The sequence below is a fragment of the Henckelia pumila genome, chromosome 2, assembly GCF_033568475.1.
Source record: "Henckelia pumila isolate YLH828 chromosome 2, ASM3356847v2, whole genome shotgun sequence".
NCBI classification, from domain to species: domain Eukaryota; kingdom Viridiplantae; phylum Streptophyta; class Magnoliopsida; order Lamiales; family Gesneriaceae; genus Henckelia; species Henckelia pumila.
This window is the reverse complement of record NC_133121.1, coordinates 63,486,304-63,512,296: the sequence shown is the minus strand read 5'-3', so window position 1 is coordinate 63,512,296 and position 25,993 is coordinate 63,486,304. Positions and strand designations below refer to the sequence as shown.

The window sequence follows — 25,993 nt, the reverse complement described above, 5'->3', positions numbered from 1 at the left end:
CCAGTTAAACGAGCCAACGACCTTGAAAACGAGCTCGTTTAACGAGCCAAACTCGAGCCATAATACGAGCTTGCTTAACGAGCCAGTTAAACGAGCCAACGAGCTTGAAAATGAGCTCGTTTGACGAGCCAAACTAGAGCCAGGCTCGTTTCATATGATAAATGAGTTGAGCCCGAGCCCGAGCCGAGCCGAGCTTTATTACAAAAGCTCGGCTGGAGCTCGAGCCGAGCCCGAGCCTCCACATATAACAAACGAGCCGAGCCCGAGCCTGATACTGTTCGGCTCGGCTTGGCTCGGCTCGTTTACATCCCTACCCTTGATAGCGAGTGAATTTTAGATTTGGGAAAAATAAAGCCTAAATCCAAACGTATAAATCTATGGATTTCTAAACCTAAATCCATTGGGCTTCCAAGCAACCACAAGAGATTTGGGCTGTGGATTTGAAATCAAATCAACCCAAATCTCTTTTCCCAAGCGAACCTAAAGGTTGCGCTTGGATTGTTTGAAATTCATGGATTTCGATTATAATTTTAATGTTAACAATGAAACATAGAGAAATCTCAAATTCATAACTTAATTATTTGCACATTACTTAGATGGATTAAAAAGGATTCTAAATCACCACTTTATTGGATGAACTTAAAATTCATTCTAACTACTATGAATTATCATATAAACATAAAAGAAGTGTATTTAATGAAAATCAAACGTTAATATAGATAAATTATAGGAAAAACAATCACCTCGTCCTATTCCCTTAAATTCCAAATGAAACTCGCAACCACGGACAATCCCAAATCAAGCACACACTCTTTAAGCTAAAATCCCAGATGCAATCTAAGAGACAAGAAGACACAATAAGACTGTCAAATCCCTGAATGCATAAGGTATTTAAACGAAGGCACAAAAAGGGTTCAAGATTACAATGAAATTTGATTTCCTTTAAAAAAAAAAAAGTTCAAGATTACAATAGTGGAAAGAAAAAAAATACCAAAAAGGGTACTAGTGGATTTCCATTTAAAATAAATGGAAAACAATTTGGCGGGCTGCCCGCATGGTGGAGTGGGAAATGGGAAATGGACTTGAATTAATATGGCTAGTTCTTGACATATATTATAATCGTCTTTACCAAATTCAAACTGTAATATCTTTAACTCCATATGTCACAATATCTCATATTCTTCAAACCCATTGAATAATGTTTCCATAGTATACCAACCAAAATGGGAGATAAATTTACCTGTTGCACCAGCAATTACTAACCATTCGGAGTACCTACAAAGGAGTAAGCCAGTAAAGTAAAAATCTTGATGTTTGGATAAACGATTAAAAAGAGTCATCAACAATGCATTCCCAGCTTTAAAAATGGGAAAAATTAGCATTTTGGTCCTGTATGTTGGCCTATTTTTGGTTTTGGTCCTGTATGTTGTCATGTTTTGAAAAACATACAATAACTTGGATATTTTTTTTGTTTTGGTCCTATATGTTGTCATGTTTCAGAAAAGGTACTATAACTTAATTTTTTTTTGTTTTGGTCCTGTATGTTTTCATGAGACTCGTGACTCGAAAGAGATATCATGTTTTGCTTAGTTAACATAATATTTTGCCTACATGACACTTTTTGATTATTATGTGGCTTAAATTGGATTTCACATGAGCAGAATTATCTATAAAAAACCAAAAAAAAACCTAAAATATTTATAAAAAATATGTGAATCATTTGCCTCAAAAAAATCTTCACACAAACAAAAACCTAGTTGAAGAGGCCGAGTCCAAATCGTATTCTATCCCCTCTTAAATAATAAAATCCAATAAATTTTGTTTAGGTTTTTTTTTTAATAAAATTACCTTTGATGTATATGGCGGAAAATGTATCAATCTGCAAGTCATGTGATAGAAAATTTAGTCATTTAATCCTTTTTGTTGAGATAAAGGGGGCCGACCCTTTAATTAGATTTTTGTTTGTGTGAAAATTTGTTCGAAATAAATGATTCACGTATTTTTCTTTTATATTTAAATTTTTTATAGTTAATTTTGCTCATATTGAACCCAAATTATACTACATGAAAATGAATAGGCGCCAAGTTGGCGAAATCTTATGTCAACTAAGCAAAAACCCGACAGCTCTCGAGAGTTTTGGCAACATAGGATGAAATCCAAAAAAATATTCAAGTTATTGTATCTTTTCCAAAACATGAAAACATATAGGACTAAAACCAAACAAATATCCAAGTTATAGTACATTTTCCAAAACATGACAACATATAGGACCAAAACCAAAAATATATCCAAGTTATTGTATGTTTTCCAAAACATGACAACATACAGGACCAAAACAAAAAACAGGCCAATATACAGGACCAAATTGCTAATTTTTCCTTAAAAATGCGATCAAGACTAAGTAAAACAACTTAACCACAGAACCCCAATAAGGTTCCATCTCCAATAAAAAATCGAAAAAAATCCAAGTTTCTTACCAGAAATCGGATTGATTAGATTCAGCGGTCAACCTATCAAAACCATGAAATTCAATTGCAAAAGAAATTACAGCTAAGTTTTTTGATTCATAAAAGGGAAGAAAAATATCGCCAAAATGCCAGAAAATAAGGAATTCTCACAATAAATAATCTATTAAATTTCTGTAATTGGAGCTACAGTACAAGTGGGTTACCAATGACACCAATCGGCCTCAATTCAAAAAGCCCAACGGAAAAAAGAAGTCAACATTTGGACCAGCAAAACTTGATCTTAGACAACAGAATGTATTAACCCGGTTGAGCTAATCCTGGAAGCAATAATGCATGAGAAGTGATATCCTCCAAGGCACGCTTGAGTTCTGCTTTTGCCCTCTTGACCGATTTTTCAGTAGGACCTTCAATGAACAAGTAGAGTTTTCTATCCCCAGGTCCAAAAACCTTGCCTGGAGGAAAGTATTGCCCTCTTGTCAGGGATGGATTTAGGAATTGGAGTTAGGGTAGGCTAGAACTTAAAGTAATAAATTATATATTATGATAAAAATACATAATAAATTTTATTCATTATATATTTTGAAACTCATCTGAAAATTTCATGAATTTAGAGTAATGTTACAATAAATAATACTCAAAATTTTCATTTTTTCCAACCACTACAATTTATTTTGATGAAACAATGAATAATTTCATTATTCAAATAATATATTTTTCTCTCAAATCATGAAAAATATCACTTTTCAATACATTCATATCACACAACTATTATAATTTTAGAAATTAATATGAAACACAAAATATATTTCATTTGTATCTGTATTTGAGACATGAGAGACCGAAGTTATAAACTAGATTTTATAGAAAAATATAAAAAAAATAAGCATACAAAATTTAAATTTACAATACTAATAATTATTTTGAAATTATATATATATATATAAATATATAAATATATATATAACCAAAAAAAAGGGCTGTGCTAGGATGTGGATTCATCCATGCCTCTGGTGGTGATAGCAACCCCGGTCCAGTCAAAGAACGGGCCAAGAGTTTCCTTGTGTCTCACCTTTCATCGAGCATTTTGAGGAAAATCATTTATCTCCAAATCCAACTCTGCTTCATAGTGTCCAGGCATAGCATCAGCCTGAATCTTTGCCAGGTTATGCTGTAAATTCATGGCAGCTGCAGTAGTTGCCGCATCATTGCTGGTAATAGGCAGTCGAGTTCCCTGGACCACTGCAGGATTAGCCAAACCAAGAACACCAGGCAACGAAATAGGCAATCAACCATTTGAAATGACCTGAGTTGCTGAGATATGTGTCGGTGATAAGTGCATTTTATGCACTTACTTTGCATATGATTTGACTTGGCTTTTGTGATGTATCGAGCGGGTTTATGTGCATTTGTTTGGTGTTTTTGTGATATGCAAGGATTGGAAACTAAATAACAAGAAGAAGCGGATGAAGGAATTATGGAGCTCCAAGTTTACAAAATTTACTGGAGCTACTAGAGACATCAAATCCGATCTCCACCGTTCATAATGAAGTTTGAGATTTTTGAAGCTGCTGTCAAAATTTCAACTCGATCCGATGGTTAGATTGTGAGATATGATTTTTTGAAAAATGTCGCTCAACTGTAAAGGAAAAGTAGAGCGGCTGCGCTAGGAAGAGGAGCATCTGAGCTTAAAGTCAGCTTTTGGAGGAAAAGAGAAGCGCCTCTACACAAGAATTAAGAGTAGTTGCGCCTGTTGTGTGAGAAAGAGAGCAGAAGCGCAAGAATTAAGAGCGGCTATGCAAAAAGTCAGAAAACTTGAGATTGAACAAGCGCATATGCGCTAATAAGAAGGCAAGTCTGCGCCATAACCAAAGAAAGTATGCGCTTCTTGAAATGCGCAGTTGCGCTAATGCTTAAACAAAGAAACAAATCAAGCGCATCTGTGCCTGATTCCTTTCGCGTCTGCGAAAATATGGAAAAATATCAGAATTTCGGAAATTTTGGATGCATGATCTTTGTTTTGATTGTGGGTTTTTAACACATATTAAAGTACAGAAACATCAAAGTAAAAGGAGGAGTAGCCGCCACAACACAACACATAAATCAGAGAGTTTTCACGTGAGATTTGAAGAAGAACCTGGAAGAGAAATCTGCATCAAACATGAATAACATAAAAAAAACAAAGACGAGGGTCAATCAACCAGACACGGAAGAGAGACTACAGCTTTTTTATTATTATCTAAACTATTTTATTATTGATTTGATGTTTAGACTTGAAAAAATGTTTTGGTTTTAATTAAATTTGATCATGAACTAAACTTTTATTAGTCTAGAGGGATGATGGATTAAAAGGGATTCTAAATCACCACTTTATTGGATGAACTTAAAATTCATCCTAACTACTATGAATTATCATATAAACATAAAAGAAGTGTATTTAATGAAAATCAAACGTTAATATAGATAAATTATAGGAAAAACAATCACCTCGTCCTATTCCCTTAAATTCCAGATGAAACTCGCAACCACGGACAATCCCAAATCAAGCACACACTCTTTAAGCTAAAATCCCAGATGCAATCTAAGAGACAAGAAGACACAATAAGACTGTCAAATCCCTGAATGCATAAGGTATTTAAACGAAGGCGCAAAAAGGGTTCAAGATTACAATGAAATTTGATTTCCTTTAAAAAAAAAAAGTTCAATATTACAACAGGTTTCATCAAACATGAAGAACATAAAAAAAACAAAGACGAGGGTCAATCAACCAGACACGGGACTACAACTTTTTTATTATTATCTAAACTATTTTATTATTGATTTGAGGTTTAGACTTGAAAAAATGTTTTGGTTTTAATTAAATTTGATCATGAACTAAACTTTTATTAGTCTAGAGGGATGATGGAACCTGGTGTAGACACTTCTATGAATCTTTGATTTTATTGGATTGAATTCCCCTAGATTAATTATTTTTCTATTATTCACTTCAACAAAAATGCTGAAAGACTAATTTTGAAATAGATTAAATAATGGTTCTAAATTCCTAATCTTTCTGGCTCTGCTAAAACTACCTCGAAGCCTAGCTCCCTTGCTGTTGGAGAGACTTCCCCATGATTGGTCAAGACACGTGTTTCTTTCCTCGTTATGATCATGATATGTGAGACCTCGATTCTAATCATCTAATCAAGAATTAATCCTATCGATAAACATAAAAAAGGTCCAAGAGATAAAGCAATAAATTTTTTTTTTCGTGAATAGTGCTCCGCTCGATCGGTAAAGTTCTACCGATCGATCGGGCAAGTTTTCAAAAAAACAGAAACTTGGTCAAGTTCTACCGATCGAGCGGTGACAACTCTAAACAAGAAATTCCAGAATTTTACTCACTAGCTCGGTTCTGATATCAATTCAACACATAATAAGGTATAGAAACATGCAATAAACATCATACAAGCTTCAATACAACGTAGTTCTAGGGTTATACAATCTCAAACTAGTAGAACATGCTTCAGTCTAGCTTATTCAAAGCAATAAAAAACATAACGAGTTCGAATAGAATCTAAGTTCGGTTACATATTTGACTTCTACAACAACAAGGCATCACTCTATCAACCCGATCACCTAGCCATGCGATCTCTGACTCGGTCCTGCCTCACCTGTCTCCAAGCACACATACAAAAACAAGACAATAGCCGGATAATCCGGTGAGAATAACATTCCCAGTATAAGCAACAAACATGTAACATCATTCAATACATCAACTAATGATATACAATTATCTACAATGAAATTCAAAAAGGAATCTAAAATGAAATGCATGTCTTTAAAATCCGGTATTATCAAATATGGATAATCAAAAGGTACTCCGGTTATTCTCTTCCTCTATTGGGATCCCGAGGATAAAATACCACAACAATCTCACCGAACTCCCCTTTCGAGGTGGAAGATGTGTACTTCAATCCTCAAGACTCTGAAGCAACTATAGAGGGTTAAGTCGATCATTGCAGTAATTCGCCTGCCAATGCCCCCTGCTATAATTCTCAAAATGTCTAACTAAAAATGAAATAAATCATTGGCTCAATATGAATGCAATGCAAAACATAACTCATTCAACTAAATCAAGCAAATCATTTAACATGCAAGTATGTGATTTCTTCGGAACACTCGAATCAAGTAGGATTCGAGTTAATCGTTCAATTTAAGTCTAAGTCTTCTTATACCTCTACTCAAAACGTCGATGCTCCAAACTTGGAAACAACAATGATTCCTCAATCAAGATTCATTCTAATATCCTATATCGATAATAAGAATGTCGATACTATACCAGCTTAAATCTTCAAAACAAAACAACTCCTGCAACCTCGCAGCTCAACGACCTTCGAACGAATCTGTAAAAGAAGTAATAAAGGCTCGAGATCAATATCGACATTCAAACTCGACTCATAATGGCTCAAACCAATTCAAACCAAACCATAGTCCAAAACTCAAACCGGCGGCATAACGACTATATTCTGATCAATCCGAAATCATAGACAACAATATACATATCGAATATACTCAAACCAATATCAAATCATCAAATAGAACTCAAACCCATCAAATCCCAAAATCCATATTTTCGAAAATCACTTCAAAAATCAAAACAATTACGAATGACGCTCTATATCAAAACTGACTGAGAATAATCGATAAGAACCATCTCAAGAAAATTCTATCCGAAACTCAGTCGATTCTAAGAACATCCGGAAAATGAAGTCTAGTTGATCGAAGAAAAACTTACTATAGAATGAAGCTCTCGCAGCCATGATCGCTAATCTGTCTTCAGAAAAAAATTCCAACGGACGGATCCAGCAAAACCGAGAAATCCAAAGCTTGAAGAAATCTTGGAACGCCTTCAATGGAGGGAGAAGTGAATGAGGAGGAGGGTGGAGTGAAAGAATGGGTCAAAGCTTGCTTAAATATCTAAAAATCTCTAATTTTGCATTTTAGTCCCTGAAATTTCCAAAAATTGCAAAATAGTCCCTGATCAAGAACAAGTCGGCTCTTGAATTCTGTAAACTCTGATTATCTCAAATAAAGTCAATTAAGATAATTTCGCGGCGTTACTATTCTCCCCCTCTAAGAATAGATTTCGTCCTCGAAATCAAACATGGTTCCAACACGAACTCTGTCTCTCAATTTACTCCTTCAAGTCCGTCAATCAAAAGTCGACTCATTATCGTCAGAATAATCTTCCTCTGCTCAGTCCCAATTCGAATCATCTCTGGTTCCAACTCATGTGACACAGAAATATCATCTTCAATTAACGAGGATTTTCCTCCCTTCTCGTACAACACTTGAAAAGTGCCTTTAATAATTCATCAAATAGTTGTCGTTGTACGAAGTCTCCACGAGAATTTAAGGATTCTGCCAACTAGTGCTAAGTCGAGCACTACAACTCATGGCATAACATCTAAAGTTTGACTCGTTTGATCTGACTGTCCGTCGTTCTGAGGATATTGAAATAAAATACGTTGTAATCAAACAACAATCTCTCTTCGAAATCTATGCCAAAAGAACGATCGCATCGAGAATCTCTGTCTAACTGACAGACCTCGGCAAATCATACAATCTGATAAAAATTATGACAGCAAATCTAACATCTGATCATGTCCGAGGATCATTCTGTAGGGAATACGTTAGCAGATTCATCAATCGGTCAATCATAAGAGATAGTAGATAAAATAAGAAAAAATCCTTTGACTTCTAAGATTAGAAAAGATCACGGAAATCTCTTCGTAAAGAAATGATGCCAATCTTCCAATCAATAAGATCTCTTCGAGACCAAGTCCAGAGTCAGACCATGAGTGAAATGACCCTGACCTCTACTAAATAAAATGCGGGTTTTCGAAAAATTTTGGCATGACCCCTCTATAAATATCCAAACCGTCTGTCACAGACATCAATTTAAAATACGACCAACAATACTAAATAAACTAAATAGAGAAAGGAACAAGAACTAGAGAAAAAGATTCGACAATTCAACCATCCAAAATAAATAACACTTTGATGTTTACATGCCCAAAGACAATCAATAAATCCTTGCGATGACATTTATCCAAACAACACAATGAAAGACTATAAAATGATAAAATAAAATTTTGCGGAAGGCTAGCATAGGTCGGAGGGATGTGCCGTGCCCGCGTCGCCGTCCACTCGATAGTCTTGACCCTCAATCCCGATGATAACGTAAACCTGCCTGAAAACAAGTAAGTGTAGTGAGTCTAAAAGACTCAGCAAGAATATGGGGGGGGGGGGGGGGGGGATAAAGAGTACTACGTAAATACAAGAACACACAGATTAAAAATAACTGATACAAAAAATACCTTTGTTTTGTGCTCTTACTTTAAACAAGTAAATAAACTTCAAAATGAATGAGAGAACATGAATGAAACATATGCATGGCTAAGTCATGTATAATCAATGAAACTGCATAAACTGTATCTGAATATGTAACTGTAACTGTGAACTTAGATCCTTGATTGTGACTCTGTGATTTCGAAAATGATCATGGCTATAGTGCACAATGCCGCAAGGAGGTCGAGATGAAACCCAGCCCGATCTTGCCCTATATTGGTAAGGGAGAGTAGAATAGCTCCGGCCCCACACAAACACATGCTAAGGTAAGGAAACCCATAATGATTTGATAAGGGAGGCCAAAACGTCTTTCAGCCCCACACGAACACATGAATATGTAGTCACAACCATCTCACTTAGTTCAAAATATACTTCTTTCCTTTATTGAATATGAAATATAGCATGCATATGTAAATATGACGTACATGTAAATGTTAATCAATAATCATGCATATGACTCACACATGGATGATCGGGATGGTGATTTAGGTACTAAACCAAAGGATGGAGAATTTAACCCATAAATTGCACTCACGACTAATTCGAGCGGTTTGCCCTTAAAATTAATAACTTGCTCAATTCTTAATCAAAAGGGATTCCGCTTGAAACCACGACTCCATGACACTTAGAATTAAGCCAGAAAATCAACCTCGGAATTTATTTCCTAAGATATCATTTTTCAAAAGTACGATTTCCGGGCAGCACCCCCCTTAGCTTAAAAATTCTGCACGCACCTAACATTCAAAAATCTAGAACTCGAGCAACACTTAACCGAATTAATTCCCGCTTGAACCGACATTTTCCTAACATCTTTGCCTAATTCCAGACCCAAGCCCATGGTCTAATCATGATTTTAACCCTGCTTTAGTCCTTAGTTTCCGGACAGCAACCTCATTCAAGTTCCAAGTTCTGCACCTAAACCTTCATAAGCTTATAACCCGACCAAACTTTAACCGACTTACTTCCCGCTTGAAACAACGTATTCCTAACATCCTAGACCAATTCTCGACCCGAGCCCTGGGCCAAAACCCGAGTTTAACCCCTGTTTAAGAAAGCGATTTCCGGACAGCAGCTAAGCCCATAAAATTCTTGTAGTAGCTCGTACCCTAATTGAGTAATTAAAGGATTAATGCTAATTAAATAAATTGGGTATCGGACGGATCGGAAGCTCCGAACAGGATCGGAAGCTCCGATGAACGATCGGAGGAATCGATAATATTACGTCAGGCATGACGTGTGGTTGAATCGGAAGCTCCGATCAGGATCGGAAGCTCCGATCACCCCTATCCGAAGTCAACAAGTGATATTTTGACACGTGGCAGATAAGGATCTTCGAAAGCTCCGATGGCAGGATCGGACATTCCGATCGAGGTTCAGACGTTCCGATCGAGGATCGGAAGTTCCGATCATTGTCTATAAATAGAGGGCCGAGGTTTCATTTCCAATTGCCAATTCCGAGTATTTCCTTCTCCTTTCTAGTCTATTCGAGTTGTTCTAGCCTTTCTAGGCTTGACCCGGCCGTCGGCGAGGCGTTCGGAAGCCGTAGCGGAGTTGTGACCAAGTTCTGGAGGCATCGACATCAAAGGGCTAATGACGGATGAAGGTATAGCTTTTGCTTCCTATAAATGTTTAGGAGTATGCAATAGCTTAGTTAAGGCTTTTAGAGCGCTTTAATGATAGTAGTATCATTTGGCAGTGTAGAGCAGACTATAGGCGTGGACCTAGAGTTGGTAGAGCTTGCACTGATTTGAGGTACGGAAGTACTGTTCGAGATATCCTGACTGAGTATGCATGTATTATGTGACTGCATGGTTTATATGTCATTGATTTATGCTGCATTCATTTGCATACTGAGCTATCTCCTTTGAGATGTCTGTTAGTAGGGTTGTACCCTATCCTGTTAGTGGTTGGACTTCCATCGATTTGGGTCCGGCATATCCACTGGTATTATGGTATGGGAGCCACCTCTTGAAGCGACGGCACAGCGTGCTACATACCAGGGCCCGGTCTATCTCTGTTATCTGATCCTTGACCTCGAGTTTATAGGGAGTTCACTTTGCATGCATGTATACTCATACTCTCGTACTGAGCGTTTATGCTCACGTCTCGTACTCTGTGTTTCTGGACACCCTATTCTATGGGGCAGGTTTGCGATTGGACGAGGCTGGGGGATCCAAGAGGGGCTAGTCAGTGGTTGACCAGCTGGAGCTTCGTCTAGGTTTTATTTCTGTTGTTTTGAGGTTGATACAGCTATTCGATTTGGTTGTATAATATTTGGATAATTACAGATTCCTTTACTTGGGATTGTATAATGTTTATGGTTTCCGTAGTTTTATTCGGATATCTGTTTAATTAAGTTAATTGCATGCCTAAGTTCTGTTAGTAGGTGATCCGGGTAAGGGTCACTACATTTATGGTATCGGAGCATGCAAAAGTATTCGTGGGATTTAGTCTCATCATGAGGTATTTTTGTAGATGGAAAATCGTGATGACCAGAGTTCTCATGGCAGTATTGGTGGGCGTTGGGGTGATGCCGACGGAGAGCATCGTCGAGAACGGCGTCATCGTCATCATGACGACGAGCGTTTCACTGTGCGTCGATTCTTAGCTATGGGTCCTAAACCCTTAGTTGGAGGTGAGTCTCCGGAGGATGCGGAGAATTGGTTAGACCGCATGGAGACGACTTTTCAGACTTTCCACTGCACCGAGGAGCAGAAGATGGAGACCCTTGGCTATCTTCTGGATGGGCGAGCCCGTAGGTGGTGGAGGTTTACTTCTGCACCTTTTATTGCAGCGAGAGGAGTGGCCACCTGGGCCGAGTTCCGCACAGCTTTCCAAAAGCGGTATTTTCCTCCTGCACTCCGTCAGTCGAAGGCAGGCGAGCTACTGAGTCTGCGACAGGGAGCCATGTCTATTGATGAGTATCAGTAGAGGTTCTTTGATCTGCTATCCTATTGCCCCGAGATTGCTGATAGCTCAGAGATGAAGTATAATATGTTCCTTAAGGGCCTTAACCCTGAGATCCATGACCGTGTGGCGGTTGGCGACGACATGTCCTACGAGGGTTTGGTGAGCCGTTGTCACCAGGCGGAGGACATCATTCGGCTAAACAGGTCTGTCCCTCAGTCGAGGCCTGCTAGTTCTTTGGGTCCCCGTGCCCAAACTTTTAAGAAGTCTGGATCTTCTTTTTCCTCTGGTTCTGGAGGTGTTGTCCGTTTCGGTAAGAAGGACAAGTGTGATCACTGTGGGAAGAACCATCCATCCGACAAGTGTCGTAGAGCTTCTGGAGCTTGTTTCCGTTGTGGAGAGACTGGTCATATCCGGAGGGATTGTCCACTGTCTGGGGGAGGCGATTCTGGTTCAGGTTCAGGATCTAGTTCTCAGGCCACCGTTCAGCAGAGGTCACAGGGACAGCCTGCTGGGAGTTCTCATTTGAGGCCACGAGCTTCTGGCCAGGTGTTTGCCTTGAGGCATGATCAGGATGTGGAGGAGAATGAGAAAGTCATCGCAGGTACATTTCTGCTTTATGGTATACCTGCTCTTGTACTTATTGACACTGGTGCATCTCATTCCTTCATTTCTGCATGTTTTGTTAAGAGGCATAAGTTACCATGCATTGCACTAGACGTGGTGATGTCTGTTTCTACTCCGACGGGCCAATCTGCTTCGGCTAAGCGTCTAGTGATGGGTTGCCCTTTAGAGTTTGAAGGGAACATTCTGTTAGCGAATCTCATGGTCTTGGCGATGGATGACTTTGATTGCATTCTGGGAATAGATATGTTGACTACCTATCATGCTTCAGTGGACTGCTATCAGATATTAGTACGCTTTCATCCGGAGGGGAGTGAGAGCTGGTTTTTCTATGGTGAGGGAGCGCGACCCCCGATGCCTTTGGTATCAGCTTTGAGGGCCTGTCGAGCTCTAGAGTCTGGCGGGGAAGGCTACCTTATCTATGCAGTTGATTTGTCCGCTGAGAGTATTGGGATAGAGAGCATTCCTGTTGTGGATGAATTTCCAGATGTATTTTCTGATGAGATTCCGGGTTTTCCTCCTGCTAGGGAAGTCGAGTTTGGCATAGAGTTGATGCCGGATACTTCGCCTATTTCTCGAGCACCGTATCGTCTGGCTCCGTCAGGGATGCGTGAGTTAAAGAATCAGCTACAGGATCTTTTGTACAAGGGGTACATTCATCCTAGTGTATCTCCTTGGGGAGCTCCTGTTCTCTTCGTGAAGAAGAAGGATGGGTCGATGCAGCTGTGCATTGACTATCGGTAGTTGAATCGAGTCACTGTGAAGAACAAGTATCCTTTGCCTCGTATTGATGACTTGTTTGATCAGCTGCAGGGCACGTCAGTTTACTCCAAGATTGACTTGAGATCTGGGTATCATCAGTTGAGAGTCCGTGATCAGGACGTAGCCAAGACTGCATTCCGTACTCGCTATGGGCATTACGAGTTCCTAGTGATGCCATTTGGTTTGACTAATGCGCCGGCTATATTCATGGATTTGATGAACCGTGTTTTCAGGGAGTATTTGGACAAGTTTGTTGTGGTCTTCATTGACGACATCTTGGTGTATTCGCGTAATACGGAAGAGCATGTTTCTCACTTGCGGTTGGTACTGCAGACTCTTCGAGATGAACAGTTGTATGCCAAGCTGAGCAAGTGTGAGTTCTGGATGGATAGAGTGGTCTTTCTTGGCCATATCATATCCAGGGAGGGGATTTCTGTTGATCCAAGCAAGATTGAAGCGGTACTTAATTGGTCGTGTCCGACGACACTTGCTGAGATCCGTAGTTTTCTGGGTCTAGCAGGGTATTATCGTCGCTTCATTCTGAACTTCTCTCAACTAGCTCGACCTTTGACGCAGCTTACCCGCAAGGGTGTGGATTTCGAGTGGTCCTCCGAGTGTGAGGAGAATTTCTGTGAGCTTCGACGACGGTTGACTTCTGCGCCGGTGTTGGCATTACCGTCAGGATCTGGAGGGTATGTGGTATACACGGATGCTTCTCTTCAGGGGTTAGGTTGTGTCCTGAATCAGAATGGGCATGTGATCGCATACGCTTCTAGACAGCTAAAGCTTCATGAGGACAACTATCCAGTTCATGATTTGGAATTGGCAGCCATTGTGTTCGCTTTGAAGATCTGGCGTCATTATCTGTATGGCAAGAAATTTGAGATCTTCACCGACCATAAGAGTCTCAAGTATTTGTTCACTCAGACTCCAATTTATCGTTTTCGGATGACTGTCCCATTCCATTACTGCTAATGAACTTGCTTAAGGACTATGATTGCGAGATAAAGTACCATCTGGGAGCTGCTAATCTCATCGCTGATGCTTTGAGTCGCAAGGTGCGACTATCCGCACTTCAGACTTGTTCGATGTCTAGTGCGATCAGTGACTGTTGTACTTCAGGTTATACCTTCAAGCATAAGAAAGGTATGCAGAGTATCCAGATGTTTGCGATATTATCTGAGCCAGCTTTGTATTCACGGATCCAAGATGCTCAGATGTCTGATTCGAAGACCCAGCGTTTAGCACGTTTAGCTAACGAGGGTAGCTCGTCTGGATTTCATTATCAGTCAGATGACTTTTTGTGTTTGTCTGGTAGGCTTGTGATTCCGCAGGATGAAGAGTTGCGAGAGGAGATTTTGTCTCAGGCACATCGCACTAAGTTGAGTATTCATCCTGGGAGCAACAAGATGTACAAGGATCTACGTACTCGTTTCTGGTGGAAGGGAATGAAACGCAGTGTTTATCAGTTTGTTTCGAGATGTTTGGTGTGTCAACAGGTCAAGGCAGAGCACCGACGACCTGGAGGATTGCTTCACAGTCTGCCTATTCCTGAATGGAAATGAGAGTTTATCACAATGGACTTTGTGACCCATTTGCCGTTATCCCCGAGGAACTGTGATGCTATCTGGGTTGTGGTGGATCGACTCACCAAGTCAGCGCATTTCATTGCCTATAGCCGGGAGTACAATGTGGATCGTATGGCACGGTTGTACATTCAGGAGATCGTTCGACTTCATGAAGTGCCTGTGAGCATTGTCAGCGATCGTGACCCCAGGTTCACTTCTAGATTCTGGGGGAGTGTTCAGCGTGCGATGGGTACTACTCTCAGTTTGAGTACTGCCTATCATCCGGAGACTGATGGTCAGTCGGAGCGCACTATCCGTACTTTGGAGGATATGCTTAGAGCGTGCGTCATGGATTTTGGTTCAGCCTGGCAGGATCATTTGCCATTGATCGAGTTCGCGTACAACAACAACTATCATACTAGTATTGGGATGACACCTTTTGAGGCGTTGTACGGGCGACGTTGTCGTACTCCACTCTTCTGGGAAGAAGTGGGGGAGAGACAGGCTGAGGGACCGGAGCTTATCCAGCAGGCGATAGACATTGTTGATCAGATCAAGAAACGGATTAAGACTGCACAAGATTGTCAGGCCAGCTATGCTAATATCAAGCGTAGGCCTTTGCAGTTCGATGTCGGGAAGAAAGTGTTTCTGAGAGTGTCACCTTTCCGCAAAATTCTCAGATTTGGCCTTAAGGGCAAGTTGTCTCCCAGTTTTATCGGTCCGTTTGAGATCTTGGAGAGCATTGGTGTTTTGGCTTATCGACTAGCTTTACCACCGCATCTATCCAGTATTCACGACGTGTTCCACGTATCTCTGTTGCGACGGTATGTGGCGGATGAATCTCATATTCTGAAGCGGTCTGAGGTTCAGGTGAACAAGGATTTGACCTATGTTGAGAAACCTATTCGTATCCTGGATTATAAGGATAAGGTTTTACGGAACAAAGTCATTCCTTTGGTTTTAGTTCAGTGGCAGTGCCGAGGCACTGAGGAAGCTACTTGGGAGCTTGAGGACAGGATGCGTGAAGACCATCCTGAGTTGTTTTGATTTCATTCTTAAGTTGTACTCAGTTGCAAACTCTGTAAACGTTTGACTTGAATAAAGAATGTTTCTGATTTCTGTATTTTATTCGGTACTTAAGATCTGATTTCGAGGACGAAATATCTTAAGTGGGGGAGAATGTAGTAGCCCGTACCCTAATTGAGTAATTAAAGGATTAATGCTAATTAAATAAATTGGGTATCGGACGGATCGGAAGCTCCGAACAGGATCGGAAGCTCCGATGAACGATCGGAGGCACCGATAATATTACGTCAGGCATGACGTGTGGTTGGATCGGAAGCTCCGATCAGGATCGAAAGCTCCGATGAGGATCGGAAGCTCCGATCACCCCTATCCGAAGTCAACAAGTGATATTTTGACACGTGGCAGATAAGGATCTTCGGAAGCTCTGATGGCAGGATCGGACGTTCCGATCGAGGATCGGAAGTTCCAATCGTTGTCTATAAATAGAGGGCCGAGGTTTCATTTCCAATTGCCAATTACGAGTATTTCCCTCTCCTTTCTAGTCTAATCGAGTAGTTCTAGCCTTCCTAGGCTTGACCCGGTGGTCGGCGAGGCGTTCGGAAGCCGTAGCGGAGTTGTGCCCAAGTTCTGGAGGCATCGACATCAAAGGGCTAAAGACGGACGAAGGTATAGCTTTTGCTTCCTATTAATGTTTAGGAGTATGCAATAGCTTAGTTAAGGCTTTTAGAGCGCTTTAATGATAGTAGTATCATTTGGCAGTGTAGAGCAGACTATAGGCGTGGACCTAGAGTTGGTAGAGCTTGCACTGATTTGAGGTACGGAAGTACTGTTCGAGATATCCTGACTGAGTATGCATGTATTATGTGACTGCATGGTTTATATGTCATTGATTTATGCTGCATTCATTTGCATATTGAGCTATCTCCTTCGAGATGTCTGTTAGTAGGGTTGTACCCTATCCTGTTAGTGGTTGGACTTCCATCGATTTGGGTTTGGCATATCCACTGGTATTATGGTATGGGAGCCACCTCCTGAAGCGACGGCATAGCGTGCTACATACAAGGGCCCGGTCTGTCTCTGTTATCTGATCCTTGACCTCGAGTTTATAGGGAGTTCACTTTGCATGCATGTATACTCATACTCTCGTACTGAGCGTTTTATGCTCACGTCTCGTACTCTGTGTTTCTGGACACCCTATTCCATGGGGCAGGTTTGCGATTGGACGAGGCTGGGGGATCCAAGAGGGGCTAGTCAGTGGTTGACCAGCTGGAGCTTCGTCTAGGTTTTATTTCTGTTGTTTTGAGGTTGATACAGCTATTCGATTTGGTTGTATAATATTTGGATAATTACAGATTCCTTTACTTGGGATTGCATAATGTTTATGGTTTCCGCAGTTATATTCAGATATCTATTTAATTAAGTTAATTGCAGCCTAAGTTCTGTTAGTAGGTGATCCGGGTAAGGGTCACTACAATTCTGCTCAAGTTGAATCCTCCATAACCCCTCCAAAACATATCTATTTGTCCTTCAACTCTCAAGCCACTATCCTAACATCAAAACCAACATCTAAGCTCACCCAAAGCCCCTTCAAAACTCATCACAAACCAGCTCAACTATATTTTTGGCTCGTAACTGATAGAGACGGATAACATTATTCGATTTGAGTGTTTGATGAATATCAACTTGAAGCTTAAACAACATTGATATGAGATCAAACAGGTAGAATTTGATTGAGAATGCTAAATTATGATGTGAGATAAGACAATGAATCAAAATGAATGGAATTGAAGTGAATAATCTGTTGATTGTGCTCGGTATTCTTGATATGGTATAAAGATTGTGAAAAAGCACATTACCACAGAATGAATATCCATTCAAGTGTCTACCATGTGTATGAATGATTGGGAAATCAGTATTGATGAAAAAAAATGAAAACGAATATGACAGAATTGATTTTGCAATACTTCAATTTCCAATAAATGAAGTAGAAAATAAGAGATGAGATGATCTATGAAACAAATTAGCAAATATCGAGTCGAAATTTGAGAAATCAGTCGAAAGATTTTTTCATTTTCAAGTACTCGAATCGTCATGAGTTTGAGATTTGAAGTAGAGTATATTTCGACAAATTCAAGAATGAGTTGTATTAGATATGATATAGATATGAGTAATGATGATAATTCATGTGACAGCTATGTGAGATGAGAAGAAAATCAGAAATTCTTTGTGTTGAGATAGAAATTTTGAAGTATCCACTATCAAACCCGATATGGTTTGAGAAAAATACAGGATGTGAAGACTGAATTGTATAGATTACGAACAGAACAGATGTGATAAAGTTGAGAAATGAATGATTTTAAAGCTGAAACATAATGTTCAGCGAGAAATGTTTGTTCTAAAGCATTGTTTTCTGTTGAAAGAGATTCCAGAAATGATCTGATAATGAATTTTTGTGAGTATTAATCCGGAGATGATAATCTCACTCATTGATGTATACTCTATCTAGTATGAATCGTGTGATACATAAGACATGATCCTTGATCTTAATGTGTCAGCTGAAGAATATCAGCTAAATTTGTATCTGTGAATTGTATTCAGATAAGGTCGATCAGCCTTTGAGCTAATCTGAATAATTGATTCTGATTCAAAAAAGGAACAGTTCAAATGTGAAATCATTTAGTGACTATGGAAGAATGAAATTAATATGATTACAGAAGTGATCAGAAAAATGAATAAGAAAAGATATCCGAAAAGATATTTACAACACACATCAATGAAATGAAGAAGGGATACTGATCTTGAAGCTGTGGGTAGGATGAAAATATAGACTTGATATATGTTCTTTGCAGAACAAGATAGCAGAAGAAATATGTCATCATCGAAAATGAATTACACTGTCTATGATGTTAGACATAGTTGAGGGTTCCATTAACAGAATTGATCGTAGTTCAACCCAAGAAGATCCGATATTTTCTATGTGTCTATATGAAGGAAGTATTAATGATGTTTTTCCTATGTCTTTTAATCAGTCAAGTCAGAGTCTGATATGATTCTGAGATACATTGAGTATATGATAAATCCTTGACTGAGCAAAAGTACAAAAGAAAATAGACACATAATTAAGAGATAGACTGGAAAGAGATTATGAAATGGTAGAAAAAGTTTGAGATGGATGATTGAAGTGAGAATTACTTCGGATAATCATTCAGTCTAACAGATTTGTTATTCCGATTGAATGTGATTTCGAGGACGAAATCATTCCTTAGAGGGGAGAAATTGTAAGGCCCTGAAAGATTAAGTTCTTAATTACGTCATTGATATTTAAATTCCGAATTTGGGAAAATATCAATTGGATAATTTATGAAAATTAGAGATTTAATTTCCGAGCTGAAAATATTTAATTTGAGAATTTACGGATTTTGAGATTTAAATTCCGGGATTCTTAAATTAAAATATGGAAATATTTGAATTGAATATGTATGGAATTTAAGAATTAAATTCCAAGTTCCAAGAATGAAAGAGGATTTAATTCTTTGGTGAAATCCGAGCAGGGATCAATTTGCAAATATAGAGAAGTTCAAGGACTAAAATGCGATAAAGTCTGAAATTTTTTAATTTTGATCCGAGATTATTTAATTTGAGAATATATGGAGTTTATATTTAAATTCTAATACTCTTAAATTATTTTGGATTGAAATTGAATTAAATCGCTTGTCCAGGGACTGAATCGCTATTAGGCCAAAGTTCATGGACCAAAGTGCAATTTCCTTGCAAGTGGCCATAAAAACGTGTAAGGCATGAAAGTAATCAGATTTCCAGCCCAACAACTCAGAAGCAAGTCGAGAGAAAGGAAAAGAGAAGGGTTGAAGTCATTTTCAACTTTCAAATCTTGATATCTTGTGGTCCGGTTGTCCGATTTCAATTCCGAAACTAACATTGCGATCCTTGCGACGAGAGTTTCGATTAGACGTAAGTATTTTTATATGTTCAGCATGTTTTTAAGGTTGGAAGTAGGGAGAATTCAGAAATGGTTGTGGATATGTGTTCTTGCGATTATATGAATTGTTATATCGCAACCAAATCGAAGAACGGATGTTGTATGTATGTCTTATGATTTCCAGCCATGAGTTCGAACCCTTGCACATTGATATGATGATATTTTGATGATATATGTTGGATATAAGATATGTATGATGTTGGTTATGAATTCGATATTGTTACGGTTACCGATTTTATATCGCTATGCCGTCGGTTCAAGACTTTGATCAAGCTTGAGTTTAGATTGCTTAAGCTGAGTTAGATAGGAGTTGATTGCTGATATATGCAGCATATTTACACTTCCTATCAGATTATATTTGAATGTTTCGAGTTCGAGAAGCTACAATTCGAAAGATGTGAGCAAAGTTTGTAACTAGTTTCGCCTTGAAGTTTGAGATATGATTGAGCAGACTTTTATGTGAGTTCTTAGCTGATATAAATAGCTTGATATGCTATATTTCATATTTGAAAAAAGTGATTCGGACTCGAGACTTTAGTTTTTGAAAACGAGATCGAATAGATCAAAGTGAAAGTGGTTTCTACCTTAACGATTGAAGGAGAAACTTGAGCAGAATGGATTGATATCTAAATTGTTTTATATTCTCTAAATTTAATTATGAAATGACGGCCTCGCAATTGGTGGTACTTAAAAGAGAAGCCAAAAATTTTGATATCTCAATTCTCAGCTAGCTACTCCAATACGTCCATCTCAAATATAGACCTATTTATTTATTCACATATTGAGAATAATATTAAAAAAAACAAGGTTACATATAAACTTCATATTTTATTTACATATATATTTAGTTCATTTAAAAAATGATTACTTGTAAAACAAGACTTTATTTGTTAATAAGGATATATTAGTAATTTAAAATAACAAAAAAATGCCTACTAGTTGAATTTTGCTGATATATTTCAGAAATTAATTAAAGGAAGCAATATATATAATTACCCACAAAATGAGGGAACAAGATTCTCTACGGTGGCCAAATCACAGTACCGCATGCTGTGGCCCTGAAAACGGTGCCGTTTTAGTAAATATTAGGCTTTTTTGTCCATTTATCCCTCGTTCCCTTTTATTTCAAGTTTTTTTTTTTTTTTTTTTGCGTTTTTTAAAAGCTTCTCATTTTGTGTTTCATTCTTTTTCTTTTTAATAAGAACCTCCAATATACAAGATTCGAATTTTTTTTATTGTTCACTTATCTAATTTTATTCTAAGATTTTACTAAATTAACTAATTACAACAAAGTCAATAGAAATACTAGTTATATACTATTTTTAAATAATAAATTAATTCATGCAAAGTATATTACTATTAAAAATTAGAAAACCACACAGAAAAATTAAGGCTCTGTTGTGAGTCTTGTGACAATACTTATAAAATGTTTTTTTCATAAAAAAAATTAATTTATTTTATAAAATATTGTAAACTTGTTTTAAGAATGAATATGTGTTTAGAACTATTCTATAAAATGTTTACAATTAAAAAGTAATATGTTTTTTCAATTCTAACATTTTTTTAAAATGTTAATTTTACAAAAATTATGTCCAAACGTATAATTTAGTTTTTTTATATATAAAACACTAAATGTGTTTTTTAAATAATTCAATTATATATCTTAACTTAAAAAATTAAATCTAAACAAAAAAATAATTAAAAGATAAATATTTTTAAATACGAATATGTAGCATGATCATTATTAAAACTAAAAAAATGTTTCAATCATCCATTTGATTGTTGCCTAATTACAACACTTGCCAAAACGATATCATTTTCAAACCACAGCACACAGTGCTGTGACTAAGCCACTGTAGAGGATCTATGCCCCAAAATGAGATAACTAAAATCATGCAACATGAGTTTATAAAATTCTAAAAGCGGTTTTAATTCTTATATTGTAAAACATTATCTCTTTAGTTAGCTAGTAATTATATAGGCCTAATCACAACCCAACCTTAAAATCTAGTGTTGCTTAATGCCCTATATATGTATAGTGATTTGGAAGACTCATTCAGCATTGTGACAATGGAGAACTGGGTTCGACGAGAGCTCCATCACCTGCGCATTGATGCATTGCACCGAGGGTGGCTCTTGATCTATCGGTACTATATGAACATCTTCAATTAGGATATCGGTACAAGGGACCGTCTGGCTGCAGCTGAAGTTGATGGTTGCGCCCTTGCTCATGGATGTGCCGCTGAGTCGGACATATTTCACGTCGCTGACTTTGACAGCAGATTTCTGATCATGAATAAAGAAAATTTTAGCAGGGGCGAATCGAACCTAGATTTCATGTCCGCTTTCATGCTGCTCTGGGAGAACTTCTAAATTTTATTAAGGAATAGCTGAGAAGTGCTTCCTAGAAGCTCTCCGAAATACTACCTAAATATGATTCAAGTAAAGTTACTAGGACCGGAAATTCTGGTTAAACTAGCTAGGCTGATCACCTGGATGTTGCATGTTTCATGAGGGCAGTAATACTGGTCAATAATTACAGGGTTATAAGCTGCATCGAAGTTGATATCCGAGAAGTTGATTCTTCTGGCAAATCCGGAGCCACCCTACAAAGAGTGACATATATCGAAAAATATGTATTAACTTCGAACTTCATGATCCCATTCCCAGGAGAAAAAGAAAATTAAACACTGAAACACTGTGTCTTGCATCATGTTCTTGGTTAATTTTCAGAGCTTTTACCTGCCATGTTTTGATTCTTACTCCATTTTTTGTTCCACGGAAGCTGCAATTGCTTACGGATATTGCTTCCACTTGGTCGTATCTTCCATCTTTTCCTAAACTTCCAATGCTGCAAGAAAAACAAGGAAAGATCTAATCCCATAAGTAAGCTAGCTGTGAAGTATGTATGTTCAGATGTGACGACTTTGTATGCTTAATTTTCATTTTTCAGTATGTACGTAGTCGGCTAATTTATGTTCTTAATCTATTAATTATTTGGAACTTTTTTTAATACAATTATTTTTTATTGGAGTATTGACGTTACACCGAAAAATGATGATGTGTCAACAACAAATGCTAACATAGCCACAAACATTGTTTGTTATCTTTCTAATATCATGTTAGCACTCGATCCGTAAGAAAATATTAAAATAGAAAAAAGAAAAAGTAAACGTTAACGGGCTGATGTTGTGAATTGATCAGTAACATGACCAAATATTGAAAAAAAAACGTGCAAATTATACGACAAAAACATAATTTCCCTGTTCAAGAAAAATCAATTCCCATCAAAGCTTTAAAGATAGCTATGGTGAATATAGTTCAATGGGTGGAGGCGGTTGCGCCTTCATAGTCTTGGAGTCACGTTAGGTACAGACTAATCCATGTTGAGCCCGGTCGGACCCATGCATTTTCTCCGTTTACAAAATCGGAGTCCGAGGTTTGATGAAGGGAAACGAAACTAACTAACCTTATTCCATGTCCTGGACCGCATGCTATTCTGGTTATATTGACCCGAGAAGTACCTCCGTTTATGGCAATGCAATCATCCCCTTTTAATTGTTTACACAGTAGCATAAATTATCATCAAAGTCAATCAACATTGAATTAATGAACAAAGTATCAATTAAATCAAGATTAATATTATATACATAATTAATTTTAATAAAAAAAATTACCAGTTTCTATAATAGAGTCGAGAATAAGAAGATCCGTGGAGCCGATTACGTCGATTCCATCAGTATTAGGGCTTAGAATTGGTGCCACTATGTGAAGATTTGTGATGATTACATTGTTGCATTCGTTTATAGAAATGTGGTTCCTTTGGCTGTCCACGTGTTTCAATCCGCTCACTGTAAGCCCATGGCAATGCGAAAATCTTAGTGCCTGCACGAATTACACAAAATAACCCATATATACATACAAAAAAGTTTAGCCCATAAAAGATTATTGATTATTTTTTTGGCTTCAATGATATATACCGTGGGTCCTAACTCGGCAGCACTCTGAAATCATTAAAAAAAAAAACCGTAAATTCGTAATTCAAAGTGTAATTTAGGTAGAAAAATGTGAGGCATGCAGGATAGGGGGTTTAATTTGTATGAACTAACACCAGTAGACCACCAAGAAAGTCCATTTCCATGGATGACTCCTTGGCCATTCCCCGTCACATTAAGCCCATCAACGTTATGAAAATACAGCCATTCATGTTCCACTGTTTTTCTCCATTTTGATCTTGGAGGGGCTACAATCTTTCCCAATATCTGTAATTAATTAATACCATCATATATACTTCAATTTTCTTCATAAATATTAGATGTCTAAATTTTTGAAACCAACGGAATATATATATATATATATTTCGAGGGATCAATACATTTTTTTTACCATAAATATAATATCAAATAATGTACGTAAAGGTTTTTTGGTAAATATTATTGTATTATATTTGCTTATATATATATATATATATTTATATCAATGAGATAATGTTAAATATTTATAGTGAAATGTCTTCTTGACGGTCTATTTCAACCTACCTTAAGAGTAGTATCCTTATAGTAGATCTAACAACTCATGATTTGTCACGTCAACCCTATAATATTAATTATGCATATGTGTTGAGATGTAGACCCTCGGATAAATCATTTGGATATTACCCATATGGTAAGATCTCATTAACTTTGACATCGAGAATAATACTTTTTAATAAGTAAGGTCGGCTGTAAAACATATATTACATAATTTATTTTTACCTGAAATGAAAGAGATGTAAATTTGCATGGGCCTTGAAACACGATGCGAGAAACCAAAAATTCCCCAGTGGGTACGATTACTGAATTGCTTGAACCACTCGTGCAAGCTGCCTCCCACGCTGACTCAAAAGCCTTTCAATCGTTTCACGAATGTTAACAAATGCATATAAAATAATTTTTTTTCAAAATAATAATAATAATATTAATAAAGTTTAAGTGATTTGTCTAAATGGAAATAAGAATAGCCATGAAACAAAATTTAATCTTGAAATTAAAGTTTCGACAAATATCATCTCATTATTAAATATCTTTCCTCCAAACACTCAAATCCTACTAAAAATCTTTTTATGTAGCATGCATAAATTTATGATTCCGCTTCTAATTATTTCGTCCCTATACAAAAATTGTCAGCCACCACCAATCTTAATTAAGTGTACCCATTAATTATATAATGATAGAATGTCTGAAGATTAAAGGGAAAAAAAGAAAAGAAAGAAGAGTTGATAATATACTTTCGTATCATCTGTTATTCCATCTCCCACAGCTCCATAGTTTGTGACATCGTGAATGGTGTCGTATTCATCAGCTGCAATCTTTGGTTCCAAGATCAATATCAAGCCCAAAATCACAAAATATTTAACAAATTCCTGCACCATCCAATAGAATTATAATAGTTCTCTACATATAATAAATAGTTCATACATATTTCATGATACCGTTGCGCTCGAAAATAATATGCAACTTTAATTTGCTTTCGGATTTTAGTAAACTAGCTTCAGTACATGTACATGCAACACGTGTGTCCTGATTATTTCTAAATATAATATAAAATAGCAAAGAATAATAACATTATAACACTATAAAGGAAAATAAAAATAATTGCAACCCTTTTTAATTACTCATACCATTTATTGAATAACTTTGTGAAAGATTCCACAGAACGCAGATACGCTAATCCTCAATTGATCCAAGCAAAAGACCAAATATATATATATATATGTATATATATAGTGGCAACCATATTAACACAAAGATCATAAATTTTCGCAACCCAGTTGGTGGTCACAAAATCTGAACTTACTTTACCCAAATCACCCATTTTTAAAGGCGAGAATCATGAATTAATGAATTATATTTTTAAAACTCGATCATTTCTTGCATTTTCCCGTTGAAAATATATTAGAGTATCATGTGGTATTCAATTTAATTTATTTCCTAGAAAAGTTAAATTTTATGATATTATATATACAATTAGGGTAACACATGTTGCATGTTTCACCACATACAAAAATGCGTGGCGAAATGGGCGAAAGTACTCATTCATTATCCTTCGAACATAGTATGTGGACGATCTTCTGTATAATGATAGGGTCAAAGCATTTAATTTAGTGGCTAACTTATTAATTAGTTAGTCCAATACATAATTTTGGACAGAACTAGTATATTTTCATATATATAAAAATATAAAATATAATTATCATCTTCAACTTAAATGAA

At 37.3% G+C, this 25,993-nt stretch overlaps 1 protein-coding gene across 1 annotated transcript; it reads right to left on the bottom strand.

Moving 5' to 3' along the window:
- Window positions 1-3,540: 3,540 nt before the first annotated feature.
- On the bottom strand, window positions 3,541-25,595 carry LOC140877688 (probable polygalacturonase At3g15720). Its single transcript, XM_073281243.1, has 12 exons — window positions 25,578-25,595; window positions 25,009-25,143; window positions 24,497-24,628; window positions 23,848-24,004; window positions 23,723-23,730; window positions 23,420-23,627; window positions 23,212-23,293; window positions 22,485-22,593; window positions 22,235-22,348; window positions 21,846-22,028; window positions 4,603-4,615; window positions 3,541-3,707 (listed from the first exon to the last, which is right to left on the bottom strand). Exons 1-12 carry the CDS (start codon window positions 25,593-25,595, stop codon window positions 3,541-3,543), a joined length of 1,326 nt encoding a protein of 441 aa, XP_073137344.1.
- Window positions 25,596-25,993: the final 398 nt, after the last annotated feature.